Genomic DNA, 27,719 nt, shown 5'->3' on the forward strand with positions numbered 1-27,719 from the left:
GTTTAGCTGCAGCCGGGGTAGCCAGGTTAAGAGTTATTAAACAATTGTCCGACCAAGCCAAAGGAGTAGGGGGCAAGGCCTTTAGACCGGGGGCAGTACCTAAAACCCAGGTCTATAGTATGAACCTTACTGTGTGTGGGTCCTTCAACCAATTGTATTAGGCCCAGAGCAGACATATCAGATAAAAAGCTTTTAGCAGCACATTATCTTGAATTTCAGCATGGATGTTGAATCACCAAGGTTAGTAAAAGTTGATTTGTTAGAAATTAATTCGGCGGTTTGCTCTGGAATTGTTTGTAAGAAGTGATACATTGGGCCAGGGGGGTGATAAACTAAAGCCCCTGAAAAGCAACACTGAGGATTTAAAAAGATGGTAATGGTCATTACTTTTACAGTCAGGTTGTTGAAGACGGTGAGAGGTGACCTCCACCGAGTCCTTAAAAATAGGAGAGACTCTATCTAACCTAATTATAGAGTAGTCTTTAGGAAGGGCAAAGACTACATCGGGGGGGCGAACCTTCACGGAGCCAGGTTTCTGTAAGAAAAAGGGCTGTTGGTTTCCGATCACTCAAAAGATTAATGTCCAGTTTATGGGGGGCCAGTGAACGACAGTTGGCCAGAAGGAAGGTGGTTATGGGGTATGTCTGAGGCCCATTGCCAGTCGGTGGTTTTGTCTGAGGGCACCCCTCATAGAAGGTACAGGTTACAGTAGCTTCCAAAAGAGTAGGGCAGACGTGGCAGTCCTCTTTAGGCTCCTGTCTCAGTGACTGTAGACAGTATTCACTATATCATATCCTTTGCCCATAGAAATGGGCAGAGGTACTGGGCCCAGTCGGGTGCGGATGGGCGCTGACGGGCGCGCCAGCGGCGCGTCTGCTGCGTGACCGCAGCATTTCTGTCTTTAAATGGGCTAGAAACTAATGAGCGTCTGATGGCTTTACCGCCGACCTCCCAAAATGGCATCCAACAGTGGCTAAAGATGCCTGAGGAAAAATGGCTGCCACCCAGATATGCTGAAGCAGGCCAGCAACCCCGGGGTCAATGTAACCTCCGGTCCAAGGATATTAAAAAATGCTGAAGGGAACCGAAATCGGCGAGATGTCAGCAAAACGTTTTTGCTGCCTAGGGCCTCTGAACACGGACCCTAGGTAGCAGAGCACGAAACATTAGTATAATAAAAATACATAAAAGCAGTATCGAGTATTAAAAGTTTAAATAGTATTACTTAAGGGGTGAAAGGTTAGTCACCTGTAGTCGGGGTTTAAAATATTCCGCTGCTGTGTGGGGGACCCATATATGAGTGCATTGTGCTGAACTTTTTGGTGGTGATCCCATCGTCCTAGAATCGCCACAGGCTGAGTTATGGGTAAAAATGTTGTGAAAAAGAATGCTTGCGAAGCATTATGGGTGGGGTTAAATGCAGTGAATATTGTAGTATTGGCTCTACTGCTGTGCCGGGAGAGCTGCATTACGGATTTCTGTGTTTTTATATATATATATATATATATATTTTTTTTTTTAAATAAAGCATTTATCGATTACAATAGTATTTTCAGAAATCAATGGAGTGTGAAGGAGAGTCAAAATGACGCTGATTAGGTAACAGTGTGACCAACGCTCCAATACTGCAGATGAAGTTTGTGCTGTGATGGCCATGGCTGCCATGGAGCACGACGGGGAGAGACTAAAGGAAAAAAAATATAGTTCACCCGTTCTGAAATATATCAGCAATCGTGCAGTTATCCATGTAATAGGGTCAGTCCGCAAGGCAATAACAAAACCGCCCCAAGGCGGGACAAACATAAAGCAGTTAACAGTTACATTAAGGGGATTTTTGAAAGGCAAGCCCACGAACAAGTGAAAGTGATGGGCATGAGTTGGGCATGGTTAAAAGCCCACAATACTTACCACAGGTGCAAGCGCTTGCACGCTTGACCTATAAATATCTTCACCATTCACTTGGATTTTTAATTAATATTAAAAAAAGAGTACAGATTTTTTTTTTTTTTTTTTTTTTTCTAGCTTGTCCTATTCTGGATATATAGTAGCATACTTTTTTTTGCCTGTATTCTGGTTTTCTATCCAACAGATGAGCCTGCTACAGTGGAAAATACTGTTCGAGTTCTAGTCACTGCAAGCCCATGTTAACAATAAATTTCTAGTTGTCCTACTTTTAAATACCTTGCATCCTGCCTTGTGAGCTCAAAGGTCTTATCTAGGGGTATTCGTATTTAAAAGGAAGACTTTGACTTGCCAATGGAGTTTATTTTGATAGGTTGAATTGCATTTTTGTTACACTGATACAGATTGACTACAAGGATGGGCTTGAAGCATTATTTGCACGGCCACTGTAGTGGATGGCACAATAGGTTCTGCACATCACTGTTGGCATTTAAGTTCCAGGTTGTGGGTACATTTTGTACCGTATACCAGGGACATACAGGCAAATAAAATATACCACGAATGAATATGCCAATTTGACTGTGTTAAAAGGGAGAGCTCCGGCGTTTTACTGCTGATTAGGAGGGGTTAAATCCCTAGAGCACTAATGCCAGAAACAGTGAGGTTCAGCAAACGGCGCCTGTTTCATTAACAACCACGAATTTGTTCTTGATTGTATTTTTTTTTTTTTCCTGATCGGAGATATACTTGAATTTTTCACAATTTGCACATGCGTTTGCCTTCTGCAAATCGTGAAAGCAAAGCCCCACATCAAGGGCAATTTGCTTTCAATTTGTAGACCGGTTTTATACAGAAACTAAAATGTGCATCCGACATGGGATTCGTGATTCTATTGTTACTATGTGCTAGTTGTTATAAGTGCAGACATGTAGCTACACCAACTATAAAGGTGAAATATAAATATCACTTGTTTGCATGGTAACACCATAGACCTCAGTAATACTCATGCAAACTCTGATCATATAAAAGTAACTTTTTTTTTTTTGTTGTAAATATGGAAAGTCATTTGACAAGTTGCGGTCTTCTCATTAGTTATTGGCTCTGTAGAATAATCTGTTTTGTAAGGTGCAAGTACTCTATTTGTGTGTGTGGTGTGTTTTTTTGTTGTTGTTTTTTTTTTTTTATGTGAATCCGTTTTAAAGAATGCAGAGTGACATCAAAATCTTTATTTTATATTATCCCCTAGGTGCTGGAGAGTCTGGAAAAAGTACAATTGTAAAACAAATGAAGTAAGTAGCAGAATTCGATTTTACTTGTATCATATTCATGCTAAATTAAAGAACTTCAATTTGCGCATGTGGTTGCTGGATGCCCTACAGACCTTTAGACGCACTTTGAGTAATATCACGCTGCTGTAGGCTGCTGTTATGCTATGGTCGGTACAAGTCTAAGGTGCTTCTAAGAATGGCATGTCGGTACCGGATTGCGCAGGAGCATATTACTCACCCTCATTTGCAAGAAGGAACTGGAGTTAGACTTGTGAAGTAGTTTTCAAAGTTATTTGGCAACCAACTTCTGTTTACTACAGATGTCTAAATGATAATTACATTGCCACTATCTCAGACTTTAAAAATGTTCCCTCTAAAGGCTTGTTTTCAGGTAACGTCTTCATGTCTCTAACATGTTTGTATAATTTTCACACATGGATTAGACACAATAGCACACAACTAAACGGCCCAATGTTTGCTCCTGGAATTAATTTTTCTTTACTTCCTAACCTGTCCAACGTACCTGGTGGGCTCAGCAGCCCTATGCAGTGTACACTTCTTACTTTAATTCCAGTTCTCCAGAGTTGGGAAGCAAAACATACAAGACACTTGACGGCATGAATAGGACAAAACTGCCCAGAATTTGGGGCCGACTGAAAACTGAACACAGTTACTGGTCGCATGGCAGCTTTTTCCTAGTTGGAATGTGGTAAGGAATGACTGGAGATGGGTACTCAAAACTCTGCCTATTAGGTACCTCCCTACTGCACTACCATTGCCTGAATCGCTGAGTTGCACTGGATAGGAGTCCCCTTTTGGGGGCACAGGCAAAATCTTTGGAGGGATGTTTAAATCTGTGTTCCTTAATTTGAGCTTTGTATGTATTCCAGTTTGAATGAAAAGCTCATTTTTATAGTTGGGAATTGAGACAGTCTATTTTTATTTTTACTACAGGATTATTCATGAAGCTGGATATTCAGAAGAAGAATGTAAGCAGTACAAAGCAGTTGTTTACAGTAATACTATACAGTCCATTATTGCTATTATTAGGGCAATGGGAAGATTGAAGATCGACTTTGGTGATCCTTCAAGAGCTGTAAGTAAAATTTGGCTATTAATGTTTTCTCAACACGCATTTTGTTTAACTGTTAAATAGTGGCCATACTAAAGGTGAAAATAGACAATCCCAAATCTTGCCGTCTTAATTTCGTAATAAGTGGAGTGTTCCACTCTTCTGGACTGGAGCGCAGGTCATCTCTTCCCAGTGTAACCATGTTCCTATAGGAAATTTAGAAGCCTATTCCCATGTCCTGCTCCCAACATGCAAAATGTTTGATGTAAGTTAGATGATTCTTTGTTAAACCTTTCTGAAAGACCTCACTGTTCAGTGCAGCTTTCGGTCAGCCATGCAAAGGAGTTTAATATGTTTTGATATTTGCAGATAATCATTAGCAGTCCAATAGACTAGTACAACAAATTATATCCTGAACATAAATGAAAGGATCCTTGGGTGATGAGGGAAGGGGCTGTTGATGAGGTGCAATGTAAGGTATCCATTGATCTGCTGCTACATGGTCTTTTATTCCCACATCTATTCACTGGTTGGATAAACTGTACTTAAGTCTTCACTACATTTAAATACCACTCCACACCTGGCTTTGAAGCAAGTAGAATACAGAGTGACATTTGTGGGGGTTTGCATGGGGTGCTCCTTTTCAAATGTACACTTTATATGTACTGTTTGTGGGAGTATACAGTTTCAACAGTTCCGTAGGAAATCCTAGCCTTGATTTGTGTCATAAGGAAGTCCTTCTGGCATGTCCTTTCATCTTTGCAAGTGTCTGTTGGGATTCCAAATATCCTTCAAAATAGCTAAGGAAAGTAAACTGACAAAATCAAAGAATCTATAGACTGGTATAAGTCCATGATAACACCCCCTTTTCTTGAGGATTTGTTAGGGTTTGTGATGGTTTGAGTATAACTTTAGAAAATGTTGTAGCTGTGCTGAGATTATGGAGCTCTCTTGCATTTTCCTTCACCACTCCAGAAAAATTGTACTTCTGGCTCAACATGGTCTGTGAACCTTTGCGGCTCAAAACACCTAGCCCAGATGTTTGAATCTGTCAAGTACTTAAAGTGCATAGGGCATGGTGTTCTGGTTTTTCTCTAATGTCCTTCCAAATGTTTGCTGTAATTTGAGGTGCCTCCTCTCAGGGGTCCAGCTGAGGTTTTCTTCTCGAGTTCCCCAGCTAATAAAATCAACCTGGGTGTCTTTAATGATCTCGATGTCCTGGAGGGCACACCCCTCCACTTAATCAAGTTGATGTTTGTCTCCTTGACAGCTTTCTTCCAGTGTTGGCATGTATTGGTAGGCATGGTTCATTTTCCCCCTGTTGTCTGAGAAAGAACAGGATAGGCGACTGCCAAACTTCTTAATACTCAGTGCAGGGTCAGTAAAGCAGTTGGTTTTGAAGGAAAATCAACACGGTGAAATGCACGCGTTCTATTTACATCAGATAGCTATAACTGATGAATTTCAGAGTTTCAAATATTATGTTTCAACTGATTATTTTTTTTTTTTTTTTTTTTCCCCACCTAATTATAACATCAATTTACCCTGTTTTTCCCTGTGTCTGGTGTGTAATCTCATTACACTGGCAGCAACACTGTTAGTCAGATCAGCCTTTTCTTTGGAAAGGCATTTATTTTGTTTCTTGAATACCTGTTTGCAGTTTGACAAATCTGCATGAATCGCTCCAAAAAAAAAAAAAAAACTTCTTCTTTTTTTGGCCCCTTGATGGAAAGCTTCAGGCTGATTCATAATGCAAAAAAATAAATCAAGTCCCACAATGAGTAATATCCCATTTTTATCCCTATTCAAACGTTTGGTGTCTGATACAGAGAAATTAGCTGAATTACAGAAAAATTGGCACAAATTTAGACCTTTACTCAGAAAGCATGCTTTTTATGATTTTGTGTAAAACCATTGAGGCACCTGTGAGATATTGGTGTTCAAAGAGGGGCTCAGATTGGACACAAAGGGGTTCATGTGCAAAAACTGAGATACCTAGATGGTGTGTATCTCGGGAATTCCTTAAAATGAGAAACACATATTTACTGAAGAAACTAAAGGTTAAAGTGACTTCATAGTTTTGTACGGGAATACGATCTTGCGGTTAAAACATAAATTCACTGAAAATAGCTAAGCCCTGGAGACACGTGATAGTTAAAGTTTATACATACCGGACAAGATTCAGGTACACGTATTACTCCATGATAAACAAGGTAAAGGCTGAGTGAATATGTTGGTTGCAAAGGCTTGTTTCAAAGTAAAGTGTGGCTTAAAGCCAAAGACGGTTGCAAAACCTCTGAGAAAAGAGAAAGCTTCAGTTCACAGTAAATGATCCACCAGTCTGGACACATACCCATGTTAGATAGTTGTTATAATTTAAGAACTGATTCTATGTAAAGAGTGAGGTTTACAAGGTTTGAGTGTTTGCTACCAGAAATTCACAGAAGAATTATGCGGCATTGCAAAGTGTTTATTAATGTCAATTGTAGGAGTGACCCGCTTGGAGATGGTATAACTCGGAGTCGTTGTAAGCATGGTTGTAAGGCTTTATGCCGTTGTGCTCATCTTAGGAAAGTGTGTAGTGTGTTTTACCAAACTACAGAGGGTTATCCATAGGGCCTGGTTGAAGGTGTCATATCAGTGGCCAGTGCAGACCGCTCAGCCACTGCAATTTAAAATTGGGAATCAAGAACTAGAGAGAGAGAAAGAGATCCCATTAAAGTGAATAGAGAAAAAGCCCTTCCTTGGTGGGTGTTCAAGGTTTAAAAAATGGGTGACCCCGTTAAAGTCAATGGAGGCATTTGTTAGGTGGGTAAATACCTCTAAAAAGAGACCCAATTTGGGCGTGTTGACTGATATGTTGTGTGGCCAGTATATGCCCACAGATTATGTTCATTATTATTTTATTGATAGTAAACTGGGCACAGATGTAACTTGTTGAGTTACTCCGTTCACAAATCCTCTGGGAAAGTGTCAGTGATTAGGTGGTGATGTCAGTGACGCAATTTGAGATGTCCGTGACCTAATCAGTTGTAATTTAACATGCTATGAGTGATGTAGTGTGAGAGATCTTGAGCAGTGCATGATGGTAGTATAGTTATTTCACTAAACAATAGCTGGCATTTAAAAAAAAAAAAAAAGTTACCTCATTTCAACACCTAATTGTAATATCACTTTAACCTTTTCTCAGGGAGTATATGTATATCTACCTCCTCTGCTAGTTTTTATTTCAAAAGTGGTTTATTTTTTATTTAAATGGTGCTTTAAGCATCCTGCTTATCAGACCAGATATCTACTGAATGCGGAATCCGAGAGCATGCCAATGGCAGAACTATTATTACAGGTAAGTAACTATATAGTCCCAGTCTTCACTGGAGAACACTAGTACGTGAAATTAATTTCAGCTCAATGGTAGCTAATCATTTGGAAGGCTCACATTGGGTACTTTGTATTTTTGGTGGCTACGTAACTCTGGTTACAATAATAAGGCCTGGTTTGTTTTGCCTTTAGTGTTTTTTTTTAATTCACGTGCACCTTGGTATTGGGTGTTCACTCTGACTATTAATTGAAATTAGTATTGTGCTACCTCAGATTAGTCACATTTTGTGTCGCAGTATTAAGGTGAAGTTTCTGATAAATTCTTCTCACACCTTGTCCAAAACAAATCAGGTTTTTTTTTTTTTTTTTTTTTTTTTTTTTTTTTTTTTTAGCTTTGCATTAGGAGCTTGCAATGTTGCATTGCTGTTACAGTAGCATACAATTGTATTTCTTCAAAATGATGGCCTTAGGAATTAACTGAACACGAAGAATGAATAAGTTCAGTACTGGATGCCCTTTATTCAGCCAATTTTGTATCATTGTAAACCGTCTGAGCCTACCTTATTCACTGGGTACTTGGGCTTTAATTGCTTATTTATAACTTTCATGTGTGTAACCCACTAGATTCAGATGGTTTAGTAGTCATATGGTACCTGCTAGTAACAGAAGTCTGAAACCTTAAATTGTGTAATTTCCTTTAGTGCAAAAAGGGCAACGCGTGGAAATTTGTTTCCCTTTATTGCCTTTCCCCCAAACCTCTTAGTGATCGATGAAGGGTATGGTTCATAATAACCAATCAAATTGTTAAAGTGTGGTCATAACGGCTTCATCATAATTCTCACTTATTTTGTCTCTGCGTTTACTAGGCTGTCTTTAGTTGTCTCAGGATTGCTAGTGAAAGGATCAATCTTGTTTTATTCCAGGATACTTGTATTGACAGACAGCTTATATCTTTTCTTACGAGAATCACCTCTGGCAGTAGCCATGCTTGCCATAGAAAATGGAGTTAACCGAGTGAGCTTTACATTTTTATATGCTATACTGAGAAACTATTTTCCCATAGCAGTTAACTAGAATTATTAAATTGCTGTGCAGTAGAGTTTTTACCGAATTAACAATAAATTTAGTTAGGGGGGGGGGCAAACATGAAGTACAAATGGAGCACTAGGCAATAGTGCCCTCTTTTCTTAACTATTTGCTTCATCTAATGATCCCCTAGTGACTTGGATTCACACGAAGTAGATATACGAGTCTGCCCCGCAGTGCTAGGAGCTTCTAACGTCAGACACTATGCAGATTATAACAAGGGCTTCTGGTTCTATGGTATTTGTTAAACATTTCCATCTGTATTTATCCTTATCTATTTTTAGCTATTCAGTTTGTATTTATCCATGTGTATGTTGTGGTTTGAAGCTAAATGCAATCATAAAATGGTATATTTCTGCATTTATTTAACTGATAAACATACACTCACATACTTTAATGCCTTTTTAGCAAATTAAGCAAAACACTACATCCACAGATAAATATTAGCAATATATACAAATAAACATTAACATGTCTGTATTGTAGGGAATCTCATCCTGGTTTTAACTCCCCATGGTGTATCTGCCTAGTAGTTGGTCTGGAATTTGTGAAGGACCGCATGGAAAGTCACCAGAAGCAAATTTTTCTGTGTTTTTCTGCTTTCAAAAATAAATACAGATGGAAAATAGATTTTTCTACCTGTAAAAATCAATTAAAGCAGAAAACAAGGAGCCTTAATTATAAGTAGATTCTAGGCCAAAGAATACAGAAATTTCTGACTATTTCAAATTTCCCTGTAATATCTGGGTACAAAGTGAATATGGAAAAATCTGATAGATGGCAACCAAGTAGGGTATCTATAAGAGATTAAATATTATTTGGGATGGGCGACTGGACACCAAGGAATAATCGCAACTCTTGTTGGGGTGAACCCTTAAAGTTGGTAAATTAACCTACGCTTAACCCCCTGGTTCTACAACAGAGAGCACACAGGCTTAACGTACGGTTATGTCTAAAGAATTTATGCAGCACCAAAACAGTAATAACGTCAAAACACCAAGTAATAAAAATCTTGAACTGAATTAGAAAAATAGAGTAACATTTAACAAACAAAATAACGCCAAGACAAAAACCAATGCAGGATGCCAGGTATATTAATTTCTATATTTGTATGTAGAAATACCTTCCAAAGAATGCAACATGCCTGTTTATGGAAACAGTAAACCTGGACCAGGGCCTGATTTGAGGCTGACTGTAATGGTCCTGGTCGGAATTTAGCTAGCAAATGGATCCCAGTGGAAGACTGGAAACCAAAAAGTTTTTTAAAAGTTTCTAAGACCCAACGCAGAAAGATTTTGTCACACTTCTGATAGCGAAAGTCTTCGGCCGCACTAAACATGGGCTATGAAAGCTTGGGTTGTGTGTGAAGTGTCCTAGGGAAATACCTGGTGTCCTCCCACACCTTACTATAAAAGCCAGGTTCAAGCAGGCCTTGGACCCGCAACATACCATGAGACACAAGTTTAGTGAGACAAAGGAAGGCCCCTCAGTGCCCAGACATGAGATATACAATTCTTTTCATGTCTTCTTTGATCCCTTTCAGAACGCAAACATTTTACTTGTGTTTCAGACAGACGTGTCACAGGATTTTATTTTTTTGTGCCAGCAGGTTGTACTCCTCCCCACAGCACAATCTTACTCACTTTGTAGATCCTGGGTAGAATTTCAGGCCAAGCACAAGCTGGAATTTGCTGAAGAGTTAATGTAAACTAGCCTCTAGGAGTTCAGGCAGGGTAAAGGTAACTTTCTAAAAGTTACTTTTCTTTGATATTTATTAAAAACAAAAGCTTACTTAACTAATTGGAATTTTAAAAACTATTGATTTTCTTTCTTTTTTTTTTTTTTCCCTAGCTTGTCTTTTTTTCCCCCCCTAGAGTTAGTGTTGATCAGTTCTCTTGTTTTCTACATGGAACAGTTAGGCCTGCCACAGTGAAAATAGCTGTTATGGCCTTTTCACTTAATGGACATGGTAATATAAATTTTTCAGTTTGTCACACTTCTAAATACCATGCATCCTGCCTTGTTGGCTACAAAGCATATATAGGGGTCTTTACTTGTCAAAAAGGGTTATTTTGACCGATCACACTTCAGATTTACACTACAGCATTTGGGCTACACTTGGTAAGCCTGAAGCCAAGGTTGCACTGCCACTACAGTTGGTGGTACAATAGGTGCTGCAGTCCACAAGTAACATTTAACTTTCAGCCCCTGTGTACATTTTCTTTTACACCATAGACAAGGCATGGACTTGCGTGCAAGTTAAATATGCCAATAGGGAATAAGTCAAGTCATCCATGTTTTAAGGGGGATCCCAGGCGCTTTACTGTGCCCAGAAAAAAGCATAAATGATCTGGGGTGACCCTGTATAAAAAGCAGATATCCTACAATATCACACAGGTTTCGAGTGATGGCTACATATAGGATGGCGATGTATTTGTAGAATCTAAAGGGCAAAGTGCAAAAGCTGTATTAATTGAATTATATGCCCTTAGGGGGGACGTTGCATGCAGTTTTCAGCTTCACTAAAATTCCTCCTAAAATCAATTAACGGTAATAGTTTAGCAAACAGTAGGGCTGTTTCCCTGCAGTTTTATTTGCTTTTCTTGTCTTCCTTTTACACATTTCACTAATGGTTTCGACTTTGCTGAATTAAATAAATGTAGATTATATTGGATGGTGTAATGGCGGAAGTTGTTTCAGGTATGAAGATGGAGCTCTTGTACTTTACTTTTATTATACAGTAACTTAAGTTTATTAATCATGGTACAGTTAGCTAAAACCTTATGATATAAGGAAAGAAAGAAAATACACAATATTAAGCACATTTATAAAAAAAAATCTAAAAAGTGCAGTATCCTTGGGCTTTAGTGTAGTCAGTGCTTAAGATCTACTACTTTGGAAGTAGGACTAACAAGTGGTCCGAAGGAGGCAAAATGAAATAACAATGTTAAAAAAAATTGTTTAAAACATTCCAAAATGTGCAGTGTCTTGGCTTTTATGTGTCTGGAACTTAAGATCTAATACTTTGCAGCTTGGACTCACACAATAATTGGGCTGGTCCTGGAAAAAGAACTTAAGTGATGGGTGTCTCAACTGTTCCGCTGTATACTTGTTGATTTTAAGCTGGAGCAGGTAATCTTACTGCTACCTGGTTGCTAGTACACAGCAGGAACGCCATAGGATACACACACAGTTTACCGGAGGTTAAAACAACACATAGAAAATGTATTTTGCCTCCTGTATTGGCGTAACTAGAGCTTCTGTGAAGTAACCTTAGTCATGCCTGTAGACATAAGCTAAAGTGCTGGTGCAAAAGCAGGTCGCCCTGTGTGCAGATGCTCCATTAAAGCTATTACTCGTCAAGCCGGAACTGTTGGTGAGACCAACAGTATTTACCACTTTCAGAAACACCTCCTCCTGGGGCAGTATTGCCACCTGTAGTGGCAAAAGTAAATATACATCGGAATGTCCTGAGTCATGCCTGTAAACATAAACTGAAGTGCCGGTGCGAAAGCGAGTTGCACTGTAATACAGGAAATACTTTAAAAGTTGTCTCATCAAGCTGAAGCAAAGGTAGGGCCACCTTGTAACAGGGTAGACGCGTCATTCATGCCCAGAGAGCTTAAAGCGTGTGCGTTTATAGTGTAAATGCGTGTAATCCCAACGGATGGGCTGAGCAGAGGCAATAACCGTAGCCTAAGGACAAATAAATAGTTGGTGTTTGTGCTATTCCCTAAGGGCCCTTAGTATGTCCCCCTTAGTGCAAAGTACCCATGCATTGAAAGTGCAAATGAGTGGAGGTCAAACTATTTGAGATGTAATTCCTACATTTGATTGTGCAACTACTTTGTTTTGCTGTTCTGCGATAATGATCAATTTTACCAGGCATTCCATTACTGGGGGACTGTGGCCCTGCAGGCAGAACATCAGGGCTCTGACGGCATGTTCTAACTCCGTTAACATTAAACAGATTCTGTAAGAGCTTCCTGCTTGCTGTTAAAATTGGGGAAAAAAAATATTGTGTGCAAGAAAGACTCGTTCTGCCCGTGGCACAACCTGCAAAACAATGAGGCTGGCTCTGGGGCCCATGATGGCATTTCGTCCTTTGATGGTAGCAGGCCGAATTGTAATGCTAAAAATGTGGCCTTATAATAATAGCAGGTGATGTCTTTAAAAACAATAGCTCTGCAGCTTTGGAGATTTGTAAGTGTTGATACATAACCATGAATGTTTACGTTTTTGAAACTTTTCCTTATCCTGAGACTAGTAAAGGAGCCTTACTTGTTTGTTCATTACCAACTTGAAAGTATCAGGTGATAGGTGCGATTCCCACAGGTGTTGCGAGGTCAGCGCTTTCACAGTTTTCTCTCTCGCCTTAACCCAATAATTTGATTGAACTAAATCTCCTTCCAGTTGAGTGATTTTCAAAAGTATTCGGCTGGCCCACTCGGGCAGATGATGGGGATTTTAGGAGGGCACACTGTTGTGCTAAACCTTCCTTGAGGAACCCAAATTCTAATCCGATTTCCATGGGTGACGCGTGTTGTGGGAGATGAAATACAAGGTAATAGACTGCTCTGGGGCGCTATTAAGAAACACGCGTATTTATTGATCCGTGCGACAGCCTTGGACTTAGTTTTGATTTGATTGCTGTTAGTTTCCAGGTTTGTGTGGGGAATTTGCTGTTGTTTTGAAAAGCCACTATCAGTGAAGCCTATTGCGGTTTCATAGTGTATAGGTGGAACTTGGCCGAGTGCTGCTTTTGTAACCAAACCCCCAAAAACCTTTTGTAAATGGGGTGCCCTTCTACTGAACTGCTGCCCAGGTTCCATTTACCCTTCTTCTTGCGGCCATTTCCAAAGAGAACTATTAGTTTTATCTAGGTTAACTGTCAAACGATGTGTTACACAGTATGAGGCCAAAGTAGCGAGCAGGTTTTTCAGGCCAATGGGAGTTAGAGCCGCAAGAACGATGTCTGCATACTCGAGTGACATCAGATGCTGCCCCATCTTTGGTCGATGAGTGTGCCTCAACCATGGCTGGGCACAGGACCAGATAAACAGGTTGAATGGATAGGGGCAAGGACACAGCCCTGTTTAAGCCTCTACCTGTGGGGATGACTGTGGATAGACCCTTGTTTGTTCCCCGGCTAATCTTTGCCCAGGTTTCAGAGTGCAGTAAGTGTATTACCTGCAGGAGGTTGAGTGGAATATTCTATGCGGCTAGTTTGCGCCACAGCAAATTTCTGTCAACGTAATCAAAAGCTTTTGAGAAGTTGACAAAACATGAGTAAAGGGGTTGCAGTGTTTTTTTGTTTTTTTATATATATGAGCATGCTGAGCACCACAAGATTAACCGGCGTACACGACATTAACGCAATGGGGATATGGCTCTGATGTCTTCATCTACATGCCTCTTGTCAAATCCAAAAACTATGACACAGTGAATACTGGGTGGCTCGTATGACTAGCAGCAAGGATAAATAATTAGCTGAGGGATGAAATTAGGCATTTTAGCTCCTTGGAGTGCTTTTGCATGATGGGATAGTATTTTAAAATACTATGTTGAGGTAGCCATTTGGAGTGAGTTGAAGTAGTAGATAGCGAATACGCGGGTGAGCAGCCAGTGCCCGATTTTATATCTACAGTTTGGGTTATTGAGGAGGCTACACTCAATTAATGATAACCTTATATCGACGCTTAAACTGCTGTAGACACCGGAGGTGAAATGAAAACAGAGTAGCCTCCTTAAGCCCCTGGTCAGTTCCACTCTCTTGAGAATGTAGTTTTTTTTTAGTTTTTTTTTTTTTTTACATTTACTGTATCTAAAATCTGATGGATTGTGTGTGGCATTTCCCAGAGGATGGGGGATGAGTTTGAGGTGTGAATATGTCTGGGACCAGGGGACAAGAGTTCTACTTTTGATCCTCTTTGTTTTAGTTCTGGAAGTGGATATTACTGACAGTAACCCAAATAATCATAAACTCTGCCTCCCTTGGAGAACAGCTCAGGACTGACAGCTCTGGAATTATATCAGTTTTATTTTTTTTGCTTTTTGTTTCTCTAGTCCCTTGCATCAAGTCCCCTGATTGTGGAGAATGTAACATTTTTGGAAAAAAACACTTTTTTGGAATATTAGAACATAGGATGAAATGGCTAAAGATTTTAGAAATCGGTCTTATTGAGAGGACTGAAATAAATTAGAAGTGTTTTGGGAAGTGAATTAAAGTAGGTTATTTAAACTAAGTGAAAAGTTATGTTTTTTTCATTCTGCAATTGGAAAGGATTGTGTTGCCCAAGGGAATGTTAATGCACTTAGACTTTACGTAGGTATTAACAATGGTGAGTACCTTGTTGCTGTTAAAATAGGTTTCTTGCTGTTTGGAACTTATTTAATCTTTAGGTTTGGCTTTTGAGTGGCTGGTTTTGATAGCCTGCTAGCTGGAGCATATCCTTGTCTCCTTTATGCTGTGACAAGTTATTTATGTATATTTGTCTATTTTAGTATCTGCTCAAAACTATTTTTATCCCGGTTATATTTCTTTTCTTGACAAGTATGCTTACTTCTGCATTTGTCATCCACACACTGGGTGAAATTATATAGTTTTAAATAGTATTTTTTTGTTGTTCATACTTCAACCACGGAGCTGATGTGCAAGAGAACAATAAGTGCTAACGTTTATTCTATACAATACACGGTGCTGGATATTTATATCGTTAGTTTGGTTTATGGAGAATAGTAAATTCAAACAATCAAATTAATTTGGCCAAAGGGATCGATAAAGCTGCAATTGACATCTGTGGTGGAGTATAAATGTCCTTCTCGGGAACATGTTATTGCCAGTCTCTTCAGAATTTATTTTTTGTGACATTTCTTTTGTCTTACACCTGAACCCTCTGTGTGTGTCTCTCTCTTTTATTTATATATATATAATCTGATGGATACAACTACCTGTGGATTCCTCACATTATAAATTCTCCCATGTGCCAGCATCCGACGGAAAATCTTCTTCCCAGCTCTCCACGTCGACGAGGATGTCACAATTGCACGGCTCCACGCAGCTCCGTTTGACGTCAGTGCCAATAAGAGGTCCTCGCTGGCGTCAGTTCCCTTTTTTCCGTGCCTTCGACGTGAACCGTTTTCTCCTAGCTCTCGCTACTGTTGAAGGTGTTCCATCTTGTTTCTGGTAACAATGTCTCCTAGGAAGTCGGGGTTTAAGCCATGTCAAGAGTGCAGGGGTCGCATGTTTGTTACTGACCCTCATGATGATTGCCTTTGGTGTTTGAGCTCAGAGCATGACGTCGAGGAGTGAGGATTCATGTTATGGCAGGATACAAAGTCTCTGAAGGAGAGGGTGGCCAAACTCTTTTTGGCCAAGGTGAAGAAAGGACAAAAGAGTCATCACAGGTCCTCTTCTCACACTTTGTCGAAGAAACACAAGAGGTGACATCATGACTCTCTGCGTCGCTCAGCTCGGAGCCGTTCAAGATTCAGGTCTCCATTTCGGCAGTGCCACACAACGTCGGAGGTTAGTCAGACTCCGCAACCTTAGAGCCCTCAGGTTTCTCCGGTGCCGTCTGTCTTCAAGGTAGTCGCTCCTCCAGAGAGTCCTCGCTTTTCACCTGTGGCACAGGATTCGGATGCTCGGCAAGCGCAGGTGCAACATGGAGACCAGCAGTATCCTGCCTTCCTGACTCCGGGAGCGTATCCGGCAGCATGTTTAAATGCCATGTTTTCTATGTTTAATGCTATGGCCTCTGCTGGTGCACCGGCTGGTCCCACGGGTCCTTTAGCATTTTTGTTGGGCTCCCTGGCTCCTTACAAGGCAGTGCCGTTTATGCCCTTCTATCCGGCTAAGGGTGCCGGTTCAGTGCCGATGACGTCTCCTCGGGGACCTGCGGTTCTGATGACGTCGCCTCCTAGACCTACAGCGCTGATCTCATCACCACTTCAGTCGATGATGAAGCATCAGGTGTCTATGGCGCTGATGGAATCCGCTCCGGCGCCAGATGGCTCCGGATTAGACCGAAGTCCTCCTTCTCCTGTTCCGCGCCTTTCAGTTCTGAAGCCTGTGTCATAGACGGCTAATTCTATGTCGACGCCATGGTTAGAGGCCAGGCTGAGGTCGCGTAGAAAGGCTTTTTAGACTTTTGGAGGAAGAAGAGTATCAGAGGCAGTTGTTGGAAGAAGGGGAGATTGTGGAGCCCTTGGGGGTGGGAGGAGGAGGAATGTCAAGGGCTGGATTCGGCCAGTGGGCTAGACACTTCCCCGGAATGGGACCTCTGTTCTCCAGGGGAGTTTACGGAGGAGGCGGCCTCTTTCCATGCTGTGATTAGGAAGGCGGCGAATTTTTGGGATATTCTGTTGCCTGCTGCAGAGGTCAAAACAAATATCTTGACTGAGGTCCTGCACCCTTCTTCGGCAGATCCATTGCTTCCGTTTAATGATGATCTTATGGAGGCTATCTTAGTTATGGAGTTATGTCTCGTCACCTGCTGTCAATAGATCTGTGGCAAGGAGGTACAGAGTGGCGCCTGGGGATCCAGGATTCTTGTCAAAACATCCTACCCCGGAGAGCCTGGACAATTGGTTGATCAAAGTGAAGTCTCCAGAGCTCGTGTTGCATCACTTGCAGATGACAACTCAGTTGTTGTTCAGTACGTTTATCGTAAAACCCAGAATGAAGTCTCACCTGGAGCCCTCTCAGCGCCTCCTGTTCATAGGGATAGTACTGGATAAAACATTGAATCAGGCCTACCTTCCGCCTCAGCGGATACAGGACATCCAGGCATTGAATCCAATGTTTCAAAATGGAGTGGTTGTTCCAGTCCTCCAGAGGGAAGACGTTTCAAGGGGAAAGAAAGAAAAAGAAGCGCTCCCAACAGTCCCCTTATAGTGTAAACATAGGTGCTCCCGGCCCTGGAGGGTTCTTCCCTACCTCCAAACACTGTGAAAACAGATATAAAATTTATAAACAAAAGGACCTAGGCACTCTATAAAAATAGACTAGCCACTATATTCTTAGAAGTATACAATCCAACAATAGTTAGAGTTAATTGTATGAATGAGATACAGTAATCCAGTAAACTCTGTACGTCACAGTCAATCCATCTTTAATATGGCGAATGGCAGCATAAAGATTCCATCATTCGAAATAAAGGGAAAAGAACAGCCACGAAGACCAGCCAACACGTGTTTCGTCATGGGGGATATATTCCCTTTGACTTTTTCAAGGCTATAAAACATAACAAACAACAATATTTACACATTGAAAAAAGGATTATAAGAAAGAACATATATGTGTATTACAAAAACAATGAAAATTAGATCTCACCAATTTCGAAATTGACCAAAAGTCTGTATCAATAACAATTAGATATAATACATATAAACCGCATTACAATTTATATAGTTCATGTGTATACAAATTAATAATTAAACCATCACATCCAAAATGAAGAGTGAAAGTGACCAACCACAGCACAAACGTGCAAATGACTCAAAATAGTGAATATCAATAAGCTAATAGTGTTAGTAAACAACTATATTCACCAACCAAAATCAATGTGTTTATCCCCAAACCACCACTAATCATTAACCAAATCAAAGAAAACATACCTCACTGACACTATCAAAGCAACTCAAGTGCTCCAACCACTAAACGTTAAATAACACTGCTGTACGGAAAAAATATTAATGCCAAAATTACCATGTGAAAAGTTTTTCAAAAGACAAAATAGAAATGTATTCCACCAAAACCCAAAGTGCAATACACTCAGATCACCTACCCGTACGTCGAAATCTACTTTAATCAAAGCATATAGCCCACGAGTATATTGAGAGCCTGAAATATTCAATTACAAGACTAAATCCACCGCAAATAGATGCCAAAACAGTTTAATTTCAATAATAATACCCCTCTCAAACTCACCTAAATGAATTACTCCATAGACTGGGGCCCGGCTATTCGGTTCAACCATTCACCCGATAAGCGTTCTCCACCGCCGCCATTGGAGATCACAATAAAGCATGCCGGTACGCGCGTGTCATTCACGGCGCGACCGCAAACCTCACATCACTAAAACTAGTACTCCGGCTGTACAAGGGCGCCATCTTTGAATAGGGTGCCGATATATTAAATGAATTTAATTATATTGGCCACACATCCATTAAACAACGTTTATCCCTGTATGTTAAAGACAGATTTATGTAATACAAGGTAATACGAAAAGAGCATAAACTAGCCCACATATTTAAAAAAAAAACCATTTTAATTAAATTATGTATTAACGGTAACTAAAAATAACTACTCAAAAGGCTGTGGCCATATTTTGTAGTCAAACGCACGTCCGCGCCATAATTCCCACCTCACAATTCAGGATGTGATGGTAATACAGTCTAATTAGCTACGCAATAGAAAAAGTCATAGAATTTGAAACATAGACATGTTGGGAATAGCACCTTATACAAACACAAGTAAAGTAAATCTGTATTATTACCACAAGAGTTACAATAAAGAAAAAAGCTTACGGATGATAAGACAAATGCAATTTCAATGTGTAACTAATGAAATGAAATCACCATCAAGGTGAAAATCTCAATATCAATGCATATTATTTATACTAAACCAATCAACCATACATTAGTGATATACATCAAGAAAAATGTTCAAACAAACTAAACATCATAAAATTGTATTATTGTATACTACACAATATTTGAAAATGTATGTTCGATGGCATCTGTCGCTGTAGATACACATGGTATGCATGAGCTCGCCATCTGGTGTTGGGTCGGAGTGTTACAAGTTGTTTTTCTTCGAAGAAGTGCTTTCGAGTCACGGGACCGAGTGACTCCTCCTTCTGTGCTCATTGCGCATGGGCGTCGCCTCCATCTTCGATTGTTTTCTTTCCGCCATCGGGTTCGGACGTGTTCCTGTCGCTCCGGGTTTCGGAACGGAAAGATAGCTGAAAACGGAAGATTTTCGACGGTATCGTTGCGATCCGGTTCGAGATAGACACATACGACGACGCGTTGAACATCGAAGCGCTTCGGTACCCTTCGGGGTAGATTTCGGCACCCCGTCGGGGCCTAGTCGGCCCGACCGCGTGGAGAACAACGCCGATGGAACGGACCCCGTTTCGATTCTGCCCCGAATGCCACAACAAATATCCTTATACGGACCTACACTCGGTCTGTAACCTGTGCCTGTCACCCGAGCACAGCGAAGAATCCTGTGAGGCCTGTCGGGCGTTCCGGTCCCGAAAAACTCTGCGCGACCGTCGAGCGAGAAGACTGCAGATGGCGTCCACGCCAAAGGAGCGTCGACAGTTCGAGACAGAAGAGGAACAGGAGGAATCCTTTTCCATCCAGGATTCAGACTCCGACGAGATAGACTCTACAAAAACTGTGAGTAAGACGTCGAGATCAGAACTTAAAAAAGGAAAGAAGGGCCAGGGGACGCCACCGCCAACCGGCCATGGCTCCACCCAAATTCTCGGTGACCAACAATCGGCACCGAAAAAGGCCCATTCAGTGTCGAGATCGTCCGACTTCGGTCGAGACACCGGCACGCAGCCTCCTCGGGACCGAGAGAGTGCTAAACAAAAGCATCGACACCGAGAGTTCGGTGTCGACACGGATCGACACCGAGACAGTGGCGCCGAAGCCCATAGAGGCCAAGAATTTTCGGCACAGAAAAAGAGGAAGCTTACCTCGGAGCCGAAAAAACAATCAACAGGGTTTTCGGAGCCGAAAAAAGCGACATCAGACCCTGTTTCAGGCTCCTATACTGAAGAGCATTCTATGTCTTCACAAATGAAAAAACATAGATTTGAACAAGAACTGCAATCCACTGACGTGGATCACACGCAAAAGCGTATCTTTATTCAGCAGGGGACTGGGAAGATCAGTACCCTTCCACCTGTCAAACGAAAGAGAATACTTCAGTTTACTCCTCAGCAACAAACAGCACAAAAGGTAACACCTCCTCCCTCGCCTCCACCTGTAACTCCGGCTTCGCCAACTTACACCCCGTCACATTCGCCAGCTCACACCGCCATGAGCCACGATGACCAAGATCAGGATGCGTGGGACTTGTACGACGCACCAGTGTCTGATAACAGCCCAGACACATACCCAACTAGGCCATCACCACCGGAAGACAGCACAGCCTACTCACAAGTGGTGGCTAGAGCAGCACTATTCCATAATGTGGAACTACACTCGGAACAAGTAGAGGATGATTTTTTATTTAACACCCTCTCTTCAACCCACAGCTCCTACCAAAGCCTGCCGATGCTCCCAGGCATGCTACGCCATGCAAAGGACATTTTCAAGGAGCCAGTTAAAAGTAGGGCAGTGACGCCTAGGGTGGACAAAAAGTATAAGGCGCCTCCTACGGACCCTGTATTCATCACCTCTCAGCTGCCACCAGATTCTGTGGTGGTAGGGGCTGCCAGAAAACGGGCAAATTCACACACTTCTGGGGATGCACCTCCCCCAGATAAAGAAAGCAGGAAGTTCGATGCAGCCGGGAAGAGGGTTGCTGTCCAAGCAGCAAACCAGTGGCGCATCGCAAATTCACAAGCGCTGCTAGCGCAATACGACAGAGCCCACTGGGATGAGATGCAGCATCTCATTGAACATCTCCCAAAAGATCTGCAAAAAAGAGCAAAACAGGTTGTTGAGGAGGGTCAAAACATTTCAAACAATCAAATACGCTCCTCCATGGATGCAGCAGACACGGCCGCAAGGACCATTAATACGTCGGTTACCATCCGTAGGCACGCATGGCTCAGAACGTCTGGATTCAAGCCAGAAATTCAGCAGGCAGTCCTTAACATGCCAGTAAACGAAAAACTTCTGTTCGGTCCGGAGGTCGACACAGCCATAGAAAAGCTCAAGAAGGACACTGACACTGCCAAAGCCATGGGCGCACTCTACTCCCCGAAGAGCAGAGGATCTTATAACACCTTCCGCAAAACACCTTTTAGAGGAGGGTTTCGGGGTCAGGCCACACAAGCTAGCACCTCACAGTCCGCACCGCCCACCTACCAGGGACAGTACAGGGGAGGTTTTCGGGGCCAGTATAGAGGGGGGGCAATTCCCTAGGAATAGAGGAAGATTTCAAAGCCCCAAAACCACTACCAACAAGCAGTTTCTGATGGATACAACTACCTGTGGATTCCTCACCTCATGAATACTCCCATGGCGCCAGCATTCGACGGAAATCTTCTTACTAGTCTCTGGACGAGGACGTCACTGTCTCGCACGCGACGCCGTCTGACGTCATACAGGCAATAAGAGGTCCTCGACGACGTGCAGACGTCAGTTCCCTTTTTTCCGTGCATTCGAAACGGTTATCTTCGAGGGAGCAACTGTTACTCTTGCGGTTACAGTGTATATCTTGCTGCGTACTCTTTCTCTGTGGAAATAATGTCGCAGAGAAAGTCTGGATTTAAGCCTTGTCGTGAGTGTGGAGGCAAGATGTCGGTGACGGATCCTCATTCCGATTGCCTTTGGTGTTTGAGCTCCGACCACGACGTCTCGACTTGTGATTCATGTCAGCACATGAATCCGAAGGCCCTTAAAGAACGCGAGGCGAAGCTGTTTATGGCCAAGTCAAAGGAGAAGCATCACAAGAAAAAGTCTTCTCCAAGACATCGGCGTCATCGAGACTCCCGGCGCCGTAGAGAATCTCGGCGTCATTCAAGGGAGGCTCGTTCCAGGTCTCCGGATCGGCGCCGAAGAACATGGGAGGTCAGCCCCACGGTGACGCCGCATCCTTCGACGCCGTTGCCCTCTCCGGCGTCTCCAACTTCGCCTGGACAGGCGTCGGTGATTGAGGTATTGGAGCCTCAAGTGTTTTCTCCGGCGCAGACGCCGAGGCCGGCGTCGGGGTCGCCTCCGAGTCAGGCACCCCAGTATCCGGCTTTTCCCACCCCTGGAGCCGATAGTTCCGCATTCTTGAATGCGATGTATGCCATCTTCCAACAGATGGCTCCAGGGGGTGCTCCGGCTGGGCCTTTGGCCTTTTCTTTGGGTGATCCTGCGCCTCTTCGGCCGGCACCCTTTATGCCCTTTCTCCCGTTTGGGAACGTGGGCTCGGCGCCAGTGTCTGCGCCGGTGGCTGCTCCGGTGGCTTCGGAGGGATTGGCCCCAGGGATTTCCATCCCGTCGACGTCGAGATTTCGGCCTGTGACTCCGGTGGGTCCATCCGTTTCAACTGCTCTTCAGTCGGCGCCGAAGTTACCTGTGGCGCCGGATGCGGCGTCGGTGGCTTCGGAAGATCGCGCCGATCTCCGACTTCGGCGGAGGTATTGTCGACTCCGCGGATTGAGCAACGACTGCATTCAAGGAGGCGTGCTCTCCGGGTACTAGAAGAGCAGGAGTACCAACGAGCCCTAGAGGAAGGAGAGCTAGAGGACTCGGGTGATGGGCTGCGTGGACTGGAGTCGGCCAGTGGGCTGGACACTTCCCCTGAGTGGGACCTTTCGTCCCCGGGGGAATATACCGAGGAAGCTGCTTCCTTTCATACAGTGGTACGGAAGGCAGATAGTTTTTTGGACCTGCCTTTGCCGGTGGTGGAGGCGAAACAAAACCTTTTGACAGAGGTGTTGCATCCGGCCTCAGCCGCGGCGGAGCCTCTATTACCTTTTAATGACGCTCTGCTGGATCCGGTTTTAGAGGTGTGGAAGAAGCCGGCATCTTCCCCAGCAGTTCACAGAGCCGTGGCCAGGAGGTATCGGACGGCTCCAACTGATCCTGGTTTCCTATCTAGGCACCCTACGCCGGAGAGCTTGGTTGTGCAGGCCTCCTGTTCGTCCAAGTCAGCGCTTGGTTCTTTTCCGACGGTGCCTGGGGACAGAGATTCAAAAAAGCTGGAGGCGCAGTCGAAGAAGATTTTTTCGTCCTGCAGTCTGGCATTAAAAGCCACCAATGCAACCTGTATCCTGGGGAGGTATATTCATGCTCTGATGGATGACATCTCCTCTTCGTTTACAGAGCTTCCCCAGGGTCTTTTGGATCTTGTCTCTGATGCCCAGGCTGCTGCGACCCAAATTATCCAGACGGGACTGGATACCACCGACTCGGTAGCCAGAGCAATGGGCACAACTGTGGTGGAAAGGAGACAGGCCTGGCTCCGTAACTCGGGCTTTTCGGCAGATGTACAGTCCACATTGTTGGATCTCCCGTTTGATGGGGACAAACTGTTTGGGGCTAAGGCTGATTCGGCCTTGGAACGGTTTAAGGAGAGCAGGGCCACGGCTAAGTCGTTGGGACTCCAAGCTCCTTCTTCCACGGCCTCTTCCAGATTCTTCAGGAGGTTTCGTGGATTTGGGCGTGGCTCTTCCTCCTCTTCCTTTCGGGGAAGATATCAGCAACCTGCCTCTTCCCATCCCTATAGATCTTTTAGGGGGAGGGGTAGGGTCCGCACCAGGGGAGCTTCTCAGCAGCACTCTGCCTCTTCCTCATCCTCTGGCGGGGTGCAGCAGGGGAAGCAGCCTTAGGCTTCCACCATTTCCCACTCACTCCTCTCCTGTAGGGGGAAGATTACAGCATTTTCTCACCAAATGGGAGACTGTTACGTCGGACACTTGGGTTCTCAGTGTTGTGGGAAAAGGCTACACCCTTCCCTTTCGGGAGTTTCCGCCCCTCATCCCGCCCCGCCCTTCGTATTGTTCACAAGAACACCTCCTGTTGCTAGAACAGGAGGTAGAAGTCCTCCTTTTAAAGGGCGCGGTGGAGTTGGTCCCGGAGCAGGAAAGGGGTCTAGGAGTTTACTCAAGGTATTTCCTGATTCCCAAGAAGGATGGTCGTTTGAGACCAATTCTGGACCTGAGGATCTTGAATTGGTTCCTCAAGCAGGAAAAGTTCAAGATGCTGACCCTAGCACAGGTGCTTTTGGCGTTGAACATGGAAGACTGGATGGTGTCTGTCGACTTGCAGGATGCTTACTTTCATATCCCGATACTCAAGTCACACAGGAAGTATCTCTGGTTTGTGGTGGGATCGCAACACTACCAGTTTGCGGTCCTTCCGTTTGGTCTTACTTCAGCACCTCGAGTCTTCACGAAGGTGATGTCGGTGGTTGCGGCAGAGCTCAGAAGGAAGGGGATAGCAGTATTCCCTTACTTGGACGATTGGTTGATCAAAGCCAAGTCCCCGGAGCTTGTGTTGCGTCATCTGCAGTCAACAACCCAGTTGTTGTTCGACCTGGGCTTTTCGGTGAACGAGCCCAAATCTCACCTAGAGCCCTCTCAGCGCCTCCTGTTCATAGGGGCAGTACTGGATACAACATTGGGTCGGGCCTTTCCTCCGCCTCAGCGGATTCAAGATATTCAGGATTTGGTTCCAATGTTTCGAAATGGAGCGGTAGTTCCAGTCCTCAAGGTCCTTCGTCTGCTCGGTCTTTTTGCCTCCTGCATTCTGTTGGTCACGCATGCTCGCTGGCACATGAGGGCTCTTCAGTGGTGCCTCCGAAGGCAGTGGTCTCAACACAGAGGGGATCTAGAGGGTACTGTCAAGATCTCCAGAGATGCTGCTGTGGATTTGAAGTGGTGGATTGCAAGCAACAATCTTTCACAAGGAAAGCCGTTCCAGCAGTCGCCACCAGTGGCCACAGTCATAACGGATGCTTCCACTCTAGGGTGGGGAGCTCATCTGGGGGATCTGGAGATCAAAGGTCTTTGGTCTCCAGAGGAACAGATGTTTCACATCAATCTGTTAGAGTTACGGGCTGTACGTCTGGCTCTCAAGGCCTTCCTCCCTTCCCTTCGTGGTCAGTCGGTACAGGTCCTAACGGACAATACTACCACGATGTGGTACATAAACAAGCAGGGAGGAGTGGGGTCGTACCTTCTCTGCAGAGAAGCTCTTCGACTATGGTCCTGGGCAAAGGACCATCGGATTTGCTTGATAGCAAACCATCTGGCCGGAGTTTTGAACGTGCGTGCGGACAGTCTCAGTCGCCACTTCTCGGCAGACCACGAGTGGCGTCTCCATCCAGATCAAGTCCGTTTAATCTTCCAGAAGTGGGGGTTTCCTCGGGTAGATCTATTCGCCACTCGAGAGAACGCGCATTGTCCGTTGTTCTGCAGCCTTCAGTATCCGATGCAGGAAGCGTTGGGGGACGCGTTTCAAATGACCTGGTGCGGCCAGTTGCTTTACGCGTTTCCTCCCATACCCTTGATTCCTCGAGTATTGAGGAAAATTCGCCAAGACCGGGCTCTAGTAATCTTAATAGCTCCGGATTGGCCAAGGAGGGTGTGGTACTCCGACCTTCTCCAACTCTCAACGTGCCCGCCGCTCCGTCTCCCTTTCAGGGCAGACCTCCTCTCACAGTCGCAGGGGCAGGTTCTACACCCCAACCTCCAGAGTCTGCACCTACATGCCTGGAGATTGAACGGGGCAACCTGAGTTCCTTCTCTCTCCCGCCTGAGGTAGTGGATGTTATATTAGCGGCCAGGCGACACTCCACTAAATCTATCTACGCTAATAGGTGGTCTAAATTTGTTGCGTGGTGTGGAGAGAGGCAGATTGATCCTTTACATGCTCATCTATCGGACGTTTTGTCTTTTGCTCTATCTCTGGCGCAGAAAGGTTGTGCAGTGGCTACCATTAAAGGTTATTTATCGGCCTTGTCAGCCTTCATATGTCTTCCAGACCAACCATCTTTATTTAAATCCCCTATTGTTATCAGATTCTTGAAAGGTCTTCTAAATCAATATCCTCCAAAGCCATTCGTTATGCCGCAATGGGATTTGTCCTTAGTCCTGACTTTCCTTATGGGGTCCCCTTTTGAACCTATGCATTCTTGCCCCTTGAGGTATTTGGTTTTAAAAACAGTCTTCCTGATAGCTATAACATCAGCAAGGAGAGTGAGTGAGTTGCAGGCCTTATCAGTAAAACCCCCTTATACAACTTTTTATGGGGATAAGGTGGTGTTGAGGACCAAGGCTGCTTTCCTCCCGAAGGTTGTTTCACCCTTCCATTTGGCTCAGGCAATTACTTTGTCCACGTTCTATCCTCCGCCTCATCCTTCCAAAGAGGAAGAAAGACTGCACCGTCTGGACCCAAAGAGAGCGTTGAGCTTCTTTATCGATAGAACAAGGGATTTCAGGCTGGAGGATCAGCTGTTTATTGGATACGTGGGCAAGAGGAGAGGAAAGGCAGTCCACAAGAGAACACTATCCAGGTGGGTTGTTCTTTGCATTAAAATGTTACTCTTTGGCAAAGAAGGATCCTCCTGAGGGCATTAGAGCTCATTCCACCCGAGCTAAGTCGGCCACTTCGGCCTTAGCCAGAGGTGTTCCTGTGGTCGACATCTGCAAGGCCGCAACTTGGTCGTCCCTTCACACTTTTGCAAAACATTACTGTTTAGATTCTGAGGTTAGAAGGGACGGCCATTTTGCACGGTCAGTGCTGCAGGATTTCTTGGTTTGACCATTTAGGCACCCACCGCCGGGCGTGGTACTGCTTTGGGACTCTATTCATGAGGTGAGGAATCCACAGGTAGTTGTATACATCAGAAGAACGAGTTACTTACCTTTGGTAACGACTTTTCTGGTGGATACATTAGCTACCTGTGGATTCCTCACGGTCCCACCCGCCTCCCCGTTGCCTTTATGGTCTTGCCAAGTAATCCTTGAGTGCGCTCCTCTTGGTCTTTGAGGGTGCAATAGATGTATATATAATATATTTATATATGTATGTATGTATATGTATGTATGTATATGTATGTATGTATATGTATGTATGTATATGTATGTATGTATATATATGTATGTATATATATGTATGTATATATATGTATGTATGTATATATATGTATGTATATATATGTATGTATATATATGTATGTATATATATATGTATGTGTATATATGTATATATATATATATGTATATACTTGGTGTGTGTATATATTTTAAAAGAGAGTTTTTTATATATATATATATATATATATATGTACATAAAAAGATTTACAGTTATTCATACAATGTGGTGTATTTTTACAATATAATGGATGTTGCCTTGCTCTTTCATTGCATTGCCTGGTTGTTCTCATG

The 27,719-nt window shown here is 43.5% G+C and overlaps 1 protein-coding gene across 1 annotated transcript in view; it reads left to right on the plus strand.

Moving 5' to 3' along the window:
* Positions 1-27,719, plus strand: part of GNAI1 (G protein subunit alpha i1) — a 203,375-nt gene that overhangs the window by 32,947 nt on the left and 142,709 nt on the right. Inside the window, exons 2-3 of the mRNA XM_069228677.1 lie at positions 3,149-3,191; positions 4,125-4,266. Of these exons, the coding sequence (XP_069084778.1) occupies positions 3,149-3,191; positions 4,125-4,266 (185 nt within the window). The remainder of the gene's footprint in view (positions 1-3,148; positions 3,192-4,124; positions 4,267-27,719) is intronic.

The sequence above is a fragment of the Pleurodeles waltl genome, chromosome 4_1, assembly GCF_031143425.1.
Source record: "Pleurodeles waltl isolate 20211129_DDA chromosome 4_1, aPleWal1.hap1.20221129, whole genome shotgun sequence".
NCBI classification, from domain to species: domain Eukaryota; kingdom Metazoa; phylum Chordata; class Amphibia; order Caudata; family Salamandridae; genus Pleurodeles; species Pleurodeles waltl.